Source organism: Musca vetustissima, unplaced genomic scaffold (genome assembly GCF_032173495.1).
Source record: "Musca vetustissima isolate MV318-11 ecotype Yass unplaced genomic scaffold, APGP_CSIRO_Mvet_v1 utg1761, whole genome shotgun sequence".
NCBI classification, from domain to species: domain Eukaryota; kingdom Metazoa; phylum Arthropoda; class Insecta; order Diptera; family Muscidae; genus Musca; species Musca vetustissima.
The window spans coordinates 103986-119214 of NW_026888918.1; the positions used below are offsets into that span (position 1 = coordinate 103986).

Below are 15229 nucleotides of genomic sequence, written 5' to 3' on the forward strand. Positions count from 1 at the left end.
GTTTTATTTTAAATAGTTTTCCGTGTATTGGGGTTATCCCATATAGCTGTATTCCACCATAGTAGGGGGGATATTCGGTAGACGAAATTTTCAGTTCATACCCCACATAGTATGAAATTCTAAAACGATTAATCGATTTAGCCATATTTTGTAATAATTTTTCTCTCGGATGATATCGACATAAAAACTAAAACGTGAGGTTTGATAATATAAAACATCCTACCTGTTTTATATTTAGCGTGATGGACGGTATTGGGATTCCAAACTAAACTATTAGCTTGGAACTTGAGCTACATCGGCCCTTAATTAGGCCTAACCCCTTATCTAATGAAAACACCAAGTAGTTGCTAATTCCTACACAATGTTGTCAATATTGGTCCCGTTTTAGTATGCCTTATATATAATATTGCCCTCTAAATTGGAGTATTTTCAGGATTCTATACACATGTTTCATCGTACCATGCGGTAATAATATATGTCAACATTTTAGGGTTTTGAGATTTTAGGAAAACCCCCATTGAAATTACTGAATTTTCTATTTGGTTTACAACAATCGATTGGAAGAATTTTCGTTATATGTATGTTCCCTATGATTTCATTTCAAAAATTTGTCAGTATTTCTGTGGTGGAGGGTATCCAAAGTTCGGCCCGGCCGAACTTAACGCTTTTTTACTTGTTTATATTAAAATAGTTATCTGATGTGCTCTGTGTTTTGGGTTTGGTTCTAAGACTCTGTTGTAATCATTTCACCTGCGGAGAATAGAACGTAAGGTTCGATAATGTACTATATATGAACTATAGCCCGGATTTAGGCCTAGGCCCTGTGTGGGACGTACCAGAAGGAGTGGACCGATATTTCTCATCTACGAACTTGAACAAAGTTTGGAATAAATAATAAGATAGGCAAAGTTTGGATGAAATCAAAAATTTCTGAAATGGATTTACAAAAGCCCGTCCGTCCGTCTGGTCTGCTGGTGCGTGCGATAACTCTCGAATGGAGTAACCTATTTCATCCTTCTGGTACGTATAAACATATATTGTATTTAATTTGAAACGAATAAAATATCCAATTTAATTAACTGTAAATTTAAATCCTCTTTGATAAAAAATAAACCTTATACATAACCAATTATGTGTAATTTCGAAGTCCTCCGTAAATCTTTCGTTTCCCGCTAATCTTTCGTTTATCCTTGCCTTGGATATAACGAACTTCCACTGTATCGAACTAATTTGCTTGGCCCCTACAAGTGCGTTATAACCGTACTTCACTAGTACACCCTGTTGAACAGGGTGATATATTGGATTAACGTGAAAATAGCAAAGTATAATTTAGCATGGACATAAACCTGATGAATCAACCAACAATATAAAAATAGTAAAACAATTATAAGAAATGTATAGGGGCTTTGTTATATTCTAACAACAGATGGCGCAGGTGATTTACAGAAAATTATCTAATGTTAGTCAAATGCAAGAAAAATAATTAGGCCAGAATAATAAAAATAATTAAGCCCTTAGGCTTAGTCAAACCAAACTAAAACCTATGAGAAACCAGAAAAATGTTGGATATAGTACATTGGAACTATATTAAAAATTACTTTAGTCACCATGACATATTTTAATTAGTCAGGGTTGTATGTTTGGCACAGAAACATGGACTGCAAACATTTCGATAAGCTTTTAAAAACAGTCGTTATCATTCAAAACCAGAGGTTTACCTATTTTAAAAATTGGATCAAATACGCTACGACAACAAAACACACATAAATACGTTTTAGTTTTTTTTTTTTTGTTAAATCAAATTTATTTCAATTAATTTGCTATTAACGGTATACAATCTGGGAAGAAGTGTTTTTTCCATTCGAAAAAAATATCTCAGAATATAAAGCATTTGCCGCTTTTTCAAGATTAAAAATTTCGTTTAAATATCATGTTCGATATTGATTTTAATGACATTAACTTTAGGTTCGGCACGTGGTGTCGTAGGCACTTCTGGCGTTTTAGGTTGTTCCTCAATCTCCGGTGTAGTACTTATGGTAATTATTGGAATATTTTCGGCTGACCAATTAGACAACTGTGAATCTTGCCGTATCGGTTGTCTACGCTGAGATATGGCACGTTGTTGGAATATTATGGGTCCAGGTTTATCTAATTCTTCAGGATCTCTAGCGGAGATAATGTGCGTTTCACTGCCAGACATCATTAGATTATTATAGCTTGGTGGATCAATATCTTCGGGCATTTCAAGGGGTGCTCGTGGCATTATATAGGGTTGAATACTGTCAATGGTGGCGGTGGAGGGATTTATAGGTGTGCTTAATTCAGAGCTGCTGACAGCTGGAATATTCGTTGTGGGTTCTGCAGTGTGCATAGCTACTGGAAGCATGATGGCCTGATTAATAGCCGATGAAACTTCAAGTTGTGGTGTCGATGGTATCTCAATGGCGGTATCGGAATGTTGTTCAGTGTCTGGGCGGCTGACTGCATCCTTCATTAGAGTCAAAAATGATCCAATTTTTTTACGACTTTGCCTTGAGAGATTGGCAAACTTTTCCGATCCCAAGTGATGTTTATTGCCGGTGGTGGTGACATCTTCGATCGGACGTGGTGATTGCAATTCTGCCTCCAAATGTTGCCACGTTGGAGTAGTGGCAATATCTGCATCTTTGCTCAGCTTTTCTGTGTCAAATTTAAATACTTCTGGTTCGGTGGATGGTTTTGCTTTGTGACGTTTGAATTTTAGCTTCCCGCCAAGATTGTGTAATTGTTCCAACATTGGAGGTGTTGACTGCTTGTCCTCGTGCAATTTGGGCGATTTTTCATCAACGATTTTGTACGACAATTGTTCCTCATCGTTGAGTGGTGAGTTGAGTTTTTTCTCTTTTTTGGGTGGTGATATTTTTTTATTGTCTTTTGTCGGTTCCGCATCCTCTTTGATGTCTTCCTCGCTGGTTTTCTCAAGCGAACTTTGTTTAGAGGCGGCATTTTTATCTTTGCCTTCGCGTTTCTTACGTCTAAAGCTTTCGTAGATCCGTTGTTTTATTTCTTTAGTTTTGTCTTTTTCTCTTTCCTTGTCGGCCTCTTTTTCTGGAATTATAAGAGCATTGACTTTTAGGTGTTCTTTTTCGCCAGTTGTATCCTCGTCTTTGTCTAGGTCTTTGGTATAATTTGTTGAATTTCCTTTGTCCTTTGGATATTCTATTTCATGTTCATCCGAGTTTTTCTCATTTTCGGAACGTTTATCTTTCTCTTTGGTTTTTTGTTTTTCTTTGCCGTTTCCCTTGTGTTTTCCTTTCCCGTTTTCTTTTGGTGATTCTTGTCTATCTTTATCTTCTTCTTGCTGCTGGTAATCTTTGTCTTTACCATTTTTCCTTTTCTTTTCTTTGTTCATATCATTAACGTTTTCTTTAGTTGTTGATTCGTCTTCGTGTATTTTATGTTTCTTTTCATCGCTGTTGCTATCACTGTCCTTTTCTTTGACATTGTCTGTGTCGTCTTTCTTCTTATGCTTCTTTTGATCTTTGTTGTTATCTCCATTCGACTTTTCTTTAATTTTGTGACATTCTTTACCATTCTTGTCCTCATCTTTCCTCTTGCGTCTGACTTTTTCGTTATGTTCTTCATGATCTCCAATTTTCTCTTTCACCTTGTTGTCATTTAGGTCATCTTCATTTTGATGATGATTTTCGCCATGTTCCTTAAGTTTACCTCTATTCCGGCCATTCGCCTCATCTTCTTTCTTTTTACGCAATAAACTTTGGCGTCTCTCATTTATGATTCTCGTTTTAATTTCCGGATCGTTCCCATTATCCATTGCTTGTTTCTCCTTATTGTTATTATCCTGTTCGTTGTCTTCCGATTTCTTTTCGTTTTTCTCGTTTCTACTTTTGCCCCTACCACCATTACCCATTGCTTGCTTCCTTAGCGATCTGACCCGCTCTCGTTCGCTATTTGCAATTTGTACAATATCCACTAGTGAAGGTTTACGGGTTCTTCGTATTTCCTGTAGTTTTGATAACCCTGGTCGTCGTTCGTTGCCATCTTCATCGTGTGGCAAAGAGTCGTGGTGTTCAGTATCGGTGTCATCATCACGTCCATGCTGCCTAGCAAAGATTTCTTCATCCGAAGTGGCGGAATCCTTGCGTAAAGCTTTCTTCATGATGCGCGAAATCAATTCTGCAAAGAGAAAATAAAATTGTGGTAATTGAAATGGACCTATTTACAATATAAGTTCATGTTTTGACATTGACCCCATATTTTTGTATTTTAAAGTTTCAATTGAGATTATCTATCTTGTATGCATTTAATAACGTCAGTGGCGCCCAACATGGGTTCTTTTAGTGTCCAAAATAAAGGAATTAGTGCCGCAATTATAAATAAAATGTAAATTTAAGTTATAGTACTTTATCTTAGGCACCTATTAGTTTTAAGGGTAGTCAGTGGCGCCCAACACGGGTTCTTTTAGTGTCCCACATAAGGGTATTATTACCACAAGTCTCAATAAAATATAAATTTAGGTTATAGTACTTAATCTTAAGCACCTACTAGTTTTTAGGGTAGTCCCAAGTCTTACAATTTACTATATAATACCACTGGTGCCCAATTTGGGTTCTAAATAACACGTAAAACATCTATAAACGCTTATACATTTTTTTGGCTGAACCAACAATGACCTTCTAATATATTTGAAAATACTTAAAATCATTTAAAAATGGCGCCCAATACATGTTAATTCATAATTCAAACAAACTGTTTGAGGTCCAAAAATATGTCTAAACGTTCAATTAAATTTTAGAATCGCTTCTATGATTTTCAGGTACTGCGCCGAAAATAGGTCATTTACCAGGTCTTTGCGTATAGGGGCATTTGAGTACTTTTAAGATCTCAGTCAATTACTTTTTAGGAGACCATCACATTTGATAGCACACCCAGTTTCATGGGTCTAACCTTAGCAAAAGAGCTCTCAATTGGCGCCCAAAATAGGTTCTTTATGATACAAAGACCTCGAGTTAAACAATTAAAAATAAAACAATTGCCTTAAAATGTAAAAAATGGGTCCCAGTTGATCTAAAATGCTAATTATTTTTTTTACAACGTTTCAGCATGAAATCATATTTGATAAAACCCAATGCCAAGGGTGTCTAAGCCCAGAATCACCATATAAAATATGTTTATCAATCTCAAATAGCAAAAATGGTAAATTGCGCCGAACATACAATTTTTCCGTAGTTAATTACACTCAGGATTTTGGAATTCACTCAGAGTTTGCGGTAACTCCTTGAAAATTCTGATTGAAACACCAAGGGCCTAACCTTAGATATGAGCTGTCTTGTATTGTCTAATCCGAGAATCACCATATAAAATCCATTTTTCAATATCAAATAGCTGAAAATGATAAATGGCGCCCAACTTATTCCGTAATATAGACCACTCAGAATTTGCTGTACATCCTTGACAAATATGTTCGAAACCCGAAATTTTCAAGCTAAATAAAATCAGAAAAATTATATCCCTCCTCAATGTCTTCTGCTCTCTTAATCTCACATATCAATAAATCTTCCAAATTGCTGTAAAACATAAATGACGCCCTGCTGTTGATTCGTCTTATATCTATCTTTAGAAAATGTGAAGTCTCAGATCTTCGATAAAATTTGAAATCTTATTGGACTTCAAAGAGTAAACATATTCTAAGGGATTTCTCGATTGAACTCTGCCATCCAATGTGTTTTTATGGCATACTGAAAATACCTGTTTGAAACCCAACATTTCCAAGCAAAATAACAAATTATATGTGTCTCCCAACTTAAAAATATCATGGCTGACAATTTTTATTTATATTTAAAGATAAGACTTCCTCAATGTCTTATCCTCCCCAAATTTTATCTCACATATCTAAAAATCTTCCTAATTGGTGTAAAAACTAAATGGCGCCCAACTGTTAATTCTTCATGTAGCTAACTTTACAAGCAATGAATGGCTTTGCAAAAAATATTCGATATAGGTCCTTGTTACAAGAAGATACCTCACATTTTAGGCTGTTATTGGTTTTCCGGATTCCTGGAGAATAAAAAAAATCTTCTCAGAAAAGTTTCAATATGGGTCCATGCTTTTATATAGATCTTAAACAAAAGTTCCGTCATTTAATCACATCATCAAAACCCTGACGATGACATACTTTCCACAAAAGCTCCGACTTATATATATATAAAAACATTTTAAATTACCTTTTCTCGCCTGATTCTTATATTCCTCACTTTCAAAGTCAGGCTGTGTCGTGGGTGAAACCGGTGAAGAGGCTTCCAAAACTTTACGCCATCTGTTGCTCATAGTTGTGGTACTATTCTCAGCCGGTTTAATTTCCGGTACCTGGAAAATTTTCTTACGTTCCTCTTCACGTTCCTTTTGTAATTGGGTTTTCAAATCTTGATTGGCTTCACGCAAGGCACCCGTCAGCGAGACCAAATAATAAATTATTAAAATCAATAGCAGCAGCAGAGGGATGACAGTACTTGCCGATGCCATATAACGAAGTGGTTTGTGTAAATCTCTGTGAGGATTTGAAAATTATTATTTTGAATTCGAATCTCAAGTCTAACACCAACAACTCACTCTGGCAGTGCATTTAATGTTATTGTTGTAATATATTCCGATGTGGTATTATAGGCTGAATAGGGACCACAATGCCACGAAGGACGCAACCAGACAATGGCATAGGCCACTGGCAGTACGCAAAGGAATAACATTGTTAGCAGTAGAGATAGATAGAAATTGTTTGATTTGGATGCCCTGAAAATAGACAAATGAAAATAATATTTTTGGAAATTGTAATAATTTCAATCGGGATGAAAATATTAATTGGGTTCGTTCCTTTGACTTACTTAAATACAACCTCGTGCGGTACATTGCAGGTTAGAACAATCCATGATCTAAAGTACATCATAATCACCAATTTGACAAGATTTATTATCACCAGACCAGGTGAAAAGAATATACCCATCCACACTTGACCTTGATTATTTATTAGACCCAAAATATTTTCGGCTATTTTAAAGTCGCCATACTATAAAGGGTATAGGAAAGCAATAATATTGTTATGTATCTGTAATGCCGATGCCGTTGTATAATCGTAATTGTGCATACCTGAGGAAATGTTTTTTCCATGTCCCAACACCAGTTACGATTCACATAACGGACAAATAGAGCTCGCAAAAAGTCCATAACCAAAGACAAAACTGTAGCAGTTATCTGAAAAAATAAAAAGACATATTTACAACTATAAACAGTATGGAAGGGATTAACGGATTAGTAAGTTAAGGATACATGATACCCTACACCAATTTGGGTAATTTAAGGATTTATAATATAACCTTATAACAACTACTCAATACCGGGGTTATGTTAAAATTATATATATAGATAAAAATACCCTGGTCACAAAATTACAACTCCTCTACGTGTCATGTTTTAGAAAAATACGCCCTTTAACAAAAATGGCACCGCATTTTAATAAAAGTCTCCGCAGAGTTGTTCCTAAATAAAAAATAATGGTTATATCCATGGATGCACACTTTGGACCTTTATATGGAGTACATGACATAACATGGATCTCTATTTTTATCATAGGTGCCCATCAGTATACTTTAAAGTAGCTGCCTACTCACACGCATTGTTATGCTCTTTCAGTCAGTCGTTGTTTGACAGGCAACGAATGAACACATACTGGGGTGCGCGCACGAGGTCGTGTCCGCAGAACTAGAAAATCAACGAAATAACACTTAGGGATAAAAGTGTTTCAGTATATTTGGATTTTTATTTTATTATTCAAAATGCGTTTTTTATGTTTAAAAAATTTTAAAAACAACAGAACAATTTCTGTTTTTTTAAAGAATTAAATATCTGATAATTATCGTAGTATTTAATATTATTATTTAATATTATAATATGATTATTATCTCGGTATATGCTACTTTATAAACTTTATTAGATTTTTATAACATACACACTTTGTAATTCATATAAAAACATTTTTAATAATGCTTTTATTTTATATAATAACAAAAATTGAATTCATCAATAATTTTTTCCGACCACAAAAATGCACACACAATTTTGTTCAGTACTGTTCTGTTTTCTCTCACACATACTAACGCATTTTAATTTTGGGCACCTATGATTTTTATGGAGTTTTTCACAGGGTGCGCAAAAATTCGCTCGCGTATGATTCAAAATACATTCTTTTCATTTTGTGCTCATTTTAAGAATGAATTTATGGCGATAAATTCTTTACCAAACGATCATTCGCCAAAGAATGTTCGCACACACATAAAAAACGAGTGAGAGCGCACAACAACGTTCGTTCGTTTCGTTTGGTGGTTGAAATTCTTTCTGACATTCTCTGACGAATGAAATCAAACATTCCCGAATTCTCGAGAATGCTAAAAACCGCAACAACAATAACAGCAAACGTTCGTGAGAGAAAACAACCACCGATCAGTCTCGTTTCAGTTGTTGATGGAGGCGGTTGTGTTATCGCTTGTTTACATGATTTTGTATTATTGCAGACGACGTTTTTCGAGAGAGCAAGAGTTAATCTCACACACTTTGAGACTGTGTACCAAACAAGCATATGTATTTGTTGCCGACCGCTGTTCCACACACATTCAAAGACATAAAAGTATAAATATAGGACAATCGATACGTAAACAATTTCCAATAGATGGCTTTTCCTCTGTTGTTACGATATCATAACAGAGAGAACAATATTAAACGTTGTTAATGCTATATCTTAAGTTTATTAAATAAAAAAATATTTTTTGAGTGCAGATCTCTGATTTTAATTACATTTTATACACACATTATCGCGTATTTGCGTTTTTATTGTTAACATGCCTCTGTTATGCCTGATTCCCCCTGGATATTTTTTCATAAACTATTTTGTCAAAATGCATTTTGTCGAGTCTTTACGGTTTCTATGTCTTTGACACATTCTTTCATTGTTTGTTTGTGTTGTTGTTTTTAACAGTGTATTTCAAAAGAATATTCACCGCAAAGAATGAATCGACGACGCTTGCAGCGAAATTTTATCGTTCGTGAATTTTTCGTACAATGCGAAAATTCGCGAGAGAATGCAAATGCTTGTGCATTCATTGTAACTTTATCATTCACGATAAATTGGAAACATTCGAATTCTCGCCCGTGAGCATTCGTAAGAACAAGTGTATTTTAATCATTCTTCCCATCCTCGCACAATATGGAATATCTATGCCCCTGAATCCTTCAAAATACCGAAAATGGGTCATTCTAAATCGTAGACCTATGACAAAAACTGAGAATAAAATTACTTAAATTTGATTGGGACCTTAATATGAAAGCTATGCCAAAATATACTATATTGTTATTTTTTACCCGACGAAAATTGGAGACGAAGATCGTTTATGTGCGTCAACAACAACAATATGTTGTCGTTTGAGGGTTATAGAAGTAGCCATCTAAATCATGACTTTATGGAATGCACCCACTAGCAAGGCATGTCAGGAAGGATCTTAATTAGTTGGAGAAAGCGGCCCAAAATAACAAAAGGGAACCTTTAGATCAACAGACCTATCAAGCAGGATTGAATCATATTCACACGGTAGTTGAGGAAGCAATTTAAGAATATAGAGTGAAAACCATCCTCGGAGATCATACGCCTACGATAGCAGCAGCTACCACAATGAACCAGAGTAGGTTTGGCACAACTAAGATCAATATGGTGTGGTCAACTTATTTTATACTGGGCACGAATTGACGGCACGGTGAACAATATCTGTTCAGCATGTGATAATGGTCGACATGACACGCTACACCTCTTCAACTGTCCTGCCAAACCTACTCAGCTAACCATATCTTTACTTTGGACACAACCGATACAGATCGTAGCCTTTTCGAACTTGGGTTAGAATCAGAACCAGATTATGATTAAAGAGAAATACACAGCAGTATAAGCTGCTACAACAACAACTGGCGTAGGAATATATGACAAGGACCATCAATATTATTTAAATGGATATGGGGCTAGTAAAATTGTAAAACATTTTATTGGAAAATGCGGTAGGTTCTTCAAAATAACGGATATGGGATGACATCATTATTATGGGGTTCATTATCAAACCAAAGGTGGTAGTTTTCATTCCGTGTTGGAATGGATAAAAAAAAACTTATTTGCAAAAAATTGTCAATATAGTTCCACTTTTTTGGCATAGGCATATAAAGTTAAATTATAAATTTAAATATTGGGGAGACAAAAATCAAGAAATAAGTAACTAGAGGCAGTCTTCAAGGCGGAGAACTCTCGCCGATGCGTGGCTTCTCGTAATTAATACAATTTTGACGGAACTGGATAATCAAAGGTATCAAAGTTGATTTCTGGTATGTTATCGGCCACCATTATCGACGCTGTCACGTTGGGCCAAGGCTAACGTCCAACAACGACGGATGTAGTAATTAATTGCACCTTGGTGAGACCCATATTAAGAAAACTAAGCGAGGAAACCCAGTGCTGAAATTTGTAATATTCGATTCGACCAAAATTACTCATCGCATTAATCGATTAAAACTAAGTGGCAACGCTAAACACGTACTTTCGTTATTTGCCTTAGATCAAAAGCAACTCTATCGACAATTACAATTCCCTTACTTTACAACTATAATTTTAGTACAGAGCTTTCGTATAGAAAAGAGAATTTGCAACAGGCCTTTTACTACTCGCCTTTCAAGAAGAACAGAACACAAAGACATAAATTGGAAAGTTAAAGTATTTTGAATAAAAGTTGATAAATAATTTTGTTAATTAAAAAAAAAAGAAATTGGCAAATTCCATATTCTGGATAAGGAAATATTTGCAAATAAACCTAAATTTGCCAAGGTAATAAAATATATTATTGAAGTGTTTTAGTGGCGTTTTTATAAAATATCGTGTATTTTTCCTAGGCAAAAGAATACAATTTCTTAAAAAAATTGTATAATCATTGAAATTCAGCCTATTCAGTTGGAAAAATTCAATAAAAGTGGTGTATAGTGAACAAGCAACTATAATTAAGAAAGGAATAACCCCGACATCTTTCTTCACGTGGCTCAAACTGTGAAGACGAATTTTGTTTGGTTATGTCGGGGGCCAACATGTGCGATGTCAAGTATAAGCAGTGAATTTTAATACCATCTTCAACCAATTATCCCCCACATCATGTGTAATGAACAAAATCCAACATTTAGTAACCTAATGTGGAAAATAACACTACAAATTTGAAGCCCTAACATTAAAATCGTTCATCACAACACCATTGCCACTACGAAATCTTCAGCATCCACTGCAATCGCTTGGTACATCCAACCAAATTCCCAACAAAATACTTCTCCAGCTAGATTGCCAAATAACCACAAAAATTCATCATAAGAAAACCAATACATTATAGAAGGGATCCATTGATTTACAGCCACTGTTGAATCCAGCACAACCAACCTCCAGACAATAATAGTGTTCCAGTTAGATAACATCTCGATCTCGCAAAAAATCCATCAAACATAGAATCATCATATTAATCCTCTACCGGACAAACCACCATTTGGTCACTAAAAACCAATCCACCAATAAGACCAATCTAAGACCATTCATTTTCGTTTACAAAAACTTTATAAAAATTAGATAAGTATTATGTAAATTGTTAAATTTACATTCACACTTTTATATATATTTTTTTAGTGTAAGTAATATTTTGTTTCTGAATTTATAGACATGATTTAGGTTCACCCTGTTATAATCAAACATACGCACGTAATGACATATTAATGAATGAAGAAGAACAAACAAATTTGTGAATGAGGTAGAGAAAACATTACTATGATCATTATCATCAATTGAATTTCATATATAATAACAACAACACAACGAATAACACCGCAACGACGAACTTCTTCGAGGCCTCCAACAAGTTCAGCGTAAAACGGAGTTGGTGAGTACTTTGAGTGATTTTTGTTTCTTTATTTTGAGTTTTTTTTTTTTTGCATCTACTTATCACACAAGCAATTGTTTGATTCATTCATTGATCTCTTTTTACGTTCTCGAAAAGTAGAACAAAGAAACAACAAATATTACAATTGTAATGTATTGTATTTCATTCATTAAGACTTATTACGTCATTTGTATATTAGGGTGTCACGTATATATTTACTAATATTTTTTTTTGAGATTTTCTTTTTTTTATATATTCCTATTTCGAACATAGATTGTATTATAGATTAAGAATAATGTTTCCTATAATATTTTTAATTATTCACTACATATAATTATAACATAAAAATTTGATTCATAATGTCATATATTTGAATTTTTATCTAATTAAAAAAATGGATTACTAAGGAAGTTAACGTGTTTTCATGAAGTGGTAAGGCGTAACTAGGTAACATGAGTTATGGGGTTCTGTATCAAAATCCGCCTAACAGGACTATGGTTAGGGAGGGTTAAGAGGCGTATATCTCACACCATCTGAGATATACTAAAATGGGGAATATCAAATATATGAGCAATAGATAGTACATTTGTGGGACTTTTCACACACTTCATATCATTCGATTTAACAACATTCAGGGAGTCTATAATATTTTTCTGTACTCCTGCAGATTTGTAATAGAAGGACACGAACCCCCCACCCGACTGAAGTTAGCGTACAAAGGCTCCCGCAGTCCTTCTGAAACAAACTGTGTGGTAATAACATCTTACCCAAAGCAACTAACATCCTTTGTCTATGTCATCTAGACCAATATACATATTTATACATTAATCTCAGTTGCTCAGCCAATTTAGGCCAGTGTACATTACAAACTATTTTAAAAACCTTAACAAAATCTGCAACTAACTCACCTTCGAGAATTCGGAATTTCCAATTGTAGCTACTATGGCTAGAAAAGCGACTAAAAACCAAAAATGACCAAGACCTTTATAAAAAATATTTGTTTTGTAGGACTAACGATAATTCCTGATATTTGCTTCAATAATTCGATTATATGGATAAAATTTATATATACTCAAATCACCGAAATGGTGGTGTGCCTACATTGTTGTATAATATATCATCTATATTTACAAGTTTTAAATGCTTTAATACCAAATAATAATTATAAATTATAAACGAAAGAAAATTTAATATCCCACTTCCCCCCATATACACAAACCATAAAGATTAGAAAGCAAAACGGAATTAAGAATCATCCTGAAAGCCTGTATATCCTGTCCATTATTCATGTGCATTCATTTGCAGGTCATAAAATTATGGGCTTCATTGTAAAACTTATTAAACACATATGTTGGCACAGTAGTCCACATATCCCCCCTCCCCCATCCTCCTCTATTCATTATTCTCTAATTCGAGAATTTCATGAAAATAGAGTATGGAGAAGAATCCAAGAGAGAAACAAAAAAAACTGAAAGTGTTATCCATTTCCTTGAATTTTTCAGGTTTGTTTTTATAGCCATGGAGATAGGATAACGAAGGAAAAAAACCCGAAATACACACAGCCAGACAGACATACAGTCAGATGAAAGAACGAATGAACGTAGCATGAAACATATTGTTGCTTTATTACATTTGGATACATTGCCTAGAGGAGTGAACGGCTGGCCTGGTGTTTTTACCACTTCGCGTGCTTGGGTTTTTTTCTGTGTGTGTTCCACACGTCTTTAGCACACTTACCCGGACTACGTGAGGTTTTATGAAAATCTATGCCACAACAGTATTCTACCATCAACACCACCAGCAAATTTCTATTAGAGTCTTACATGAAGTAAAACAGTAGTGGAGGAGTGTATTAGACCGGGAAGGAATGGGGAAATGCGATAAATGATAAGAGGGATAATTCAAATCATATGGAACCAAAAATGCCTATGTGTACAAGGAGAATGTGGAATACTTATGTATATACCAATGTTTTAAACTAACTTTATTATGATTCTTGTATTTATTATAGTTTTTTCCCAAAAAACATGCCTACAATTTTACATGAAAGCCCCATCTAACGATACCTCTCGAATTTCGATATTTTCAGGATTTTTGGAAACATACTTACAATTCTATGAGAGGTTTGATAACTTTTTCAACTGAATTGGCTCTAATTTTATTTTTCAGCTTCTCATGCGGAGTTATCAAAACTTTCTACCAAAAAATTATCAATATAGGTTTATGTTTTCATATAGCCTCAATAAAACGCTACCGATGTATTTCGCTCCCCAATGTCATCAAATTGAAGGTTTTAGCCCCATTTTCCAATTGTTTATATATTTCCATGTTTTGATATAGCCCCCATATTATTAGAGTCGAGTACGCATATACCGAACACCGGTTATAACTAACTTTGTTTATAGCGAACACATTTCCTGCTCCCTATATTTTAAGATAAATTAAATTAAATTTTTAGATATTTTACAGAGATCTTTACTCTTATAGCGAACTACGGATATAGCAATTTTTTATAACAAACTATTTATTCGGTCCCTATTTCAGTTTCCATTAATCGAGATAGATCCATAGTTCCTTTTTAGAGAATGCATAGAATCTCTTTCTGAGCCGATTTATGCATATCCGTCTGTCTGTCCATGTATTTTTGTGAGCAAAGTACAGGTCGCATTTATGATCCAATTTGGATGAAATTGGATACAGGTCACTTATTTGGCCCAGCGTAATACATTAGGTCGATATTAGTGTATGCGAAGTTTTGTTAAAATCGGTTCAGATTTAGGTACAGCTCTCATATATAGTTTCGTCCGATTTTAAGTAAATGGAGTACCATTCGATTTAAAACCAGTGAGCGGAGTAGTATAGTCGGACGGGGCCGACCATACGATACCCTACACAACTACCACGTGGCTTTAACTTTCTGCGGATTTTTATTCCGAGCCAGGGCAATATTTTGTGATAGTTGCACCCTCTTGCCCGATTAGAGGTCAACAGAACCTCTTCCTTACACTGACATATTTTCCGAATATATCTAATATTCGGTACTTGTCCATATTAAATTCCCCATGGGCTGTGTTTTGATGTTCGACTTATAATATTGGCCTATAGATCGACTCGAAAACACAACAAATTTAGTTTTCGGTCCACTTCATCCCAAAATTATTAACTGATCATCACAGAACATATAGGCGTTGTCCTTGACCATAACTGGAACCTCATGGCGATCAGCCAGAGGGCGGACCCTC

General features: G+C 34.7%; 1 protein-coding gene across 1 annotated transcript; it reads right to left on the reverse strand.

Moving 5' to 3' along the window:
* Nucleotides 1–1921: 1921 nt before the first annotated feature.
* On the reverse strand, nucleotides 1922–7245 carry LOC133336719 (transmembrane channel-like protein; the record flags this gene model as incomplete). Its single annotated transcript, XM_061544998.1, has 5 exons — nucleotides 1922–4176; nucleotides 6225–6547; nucleotides 6610–6786; nucleotides 6879–7060; nucleotides 7141–7245. Coding segments are annotated over 5 exons (3042 nt in total), but the record flags the coding sequence as incomplete, so codon positions are not given.
* Nucleotides 7246–15229: the final 7984 nt, after the last annotated feature.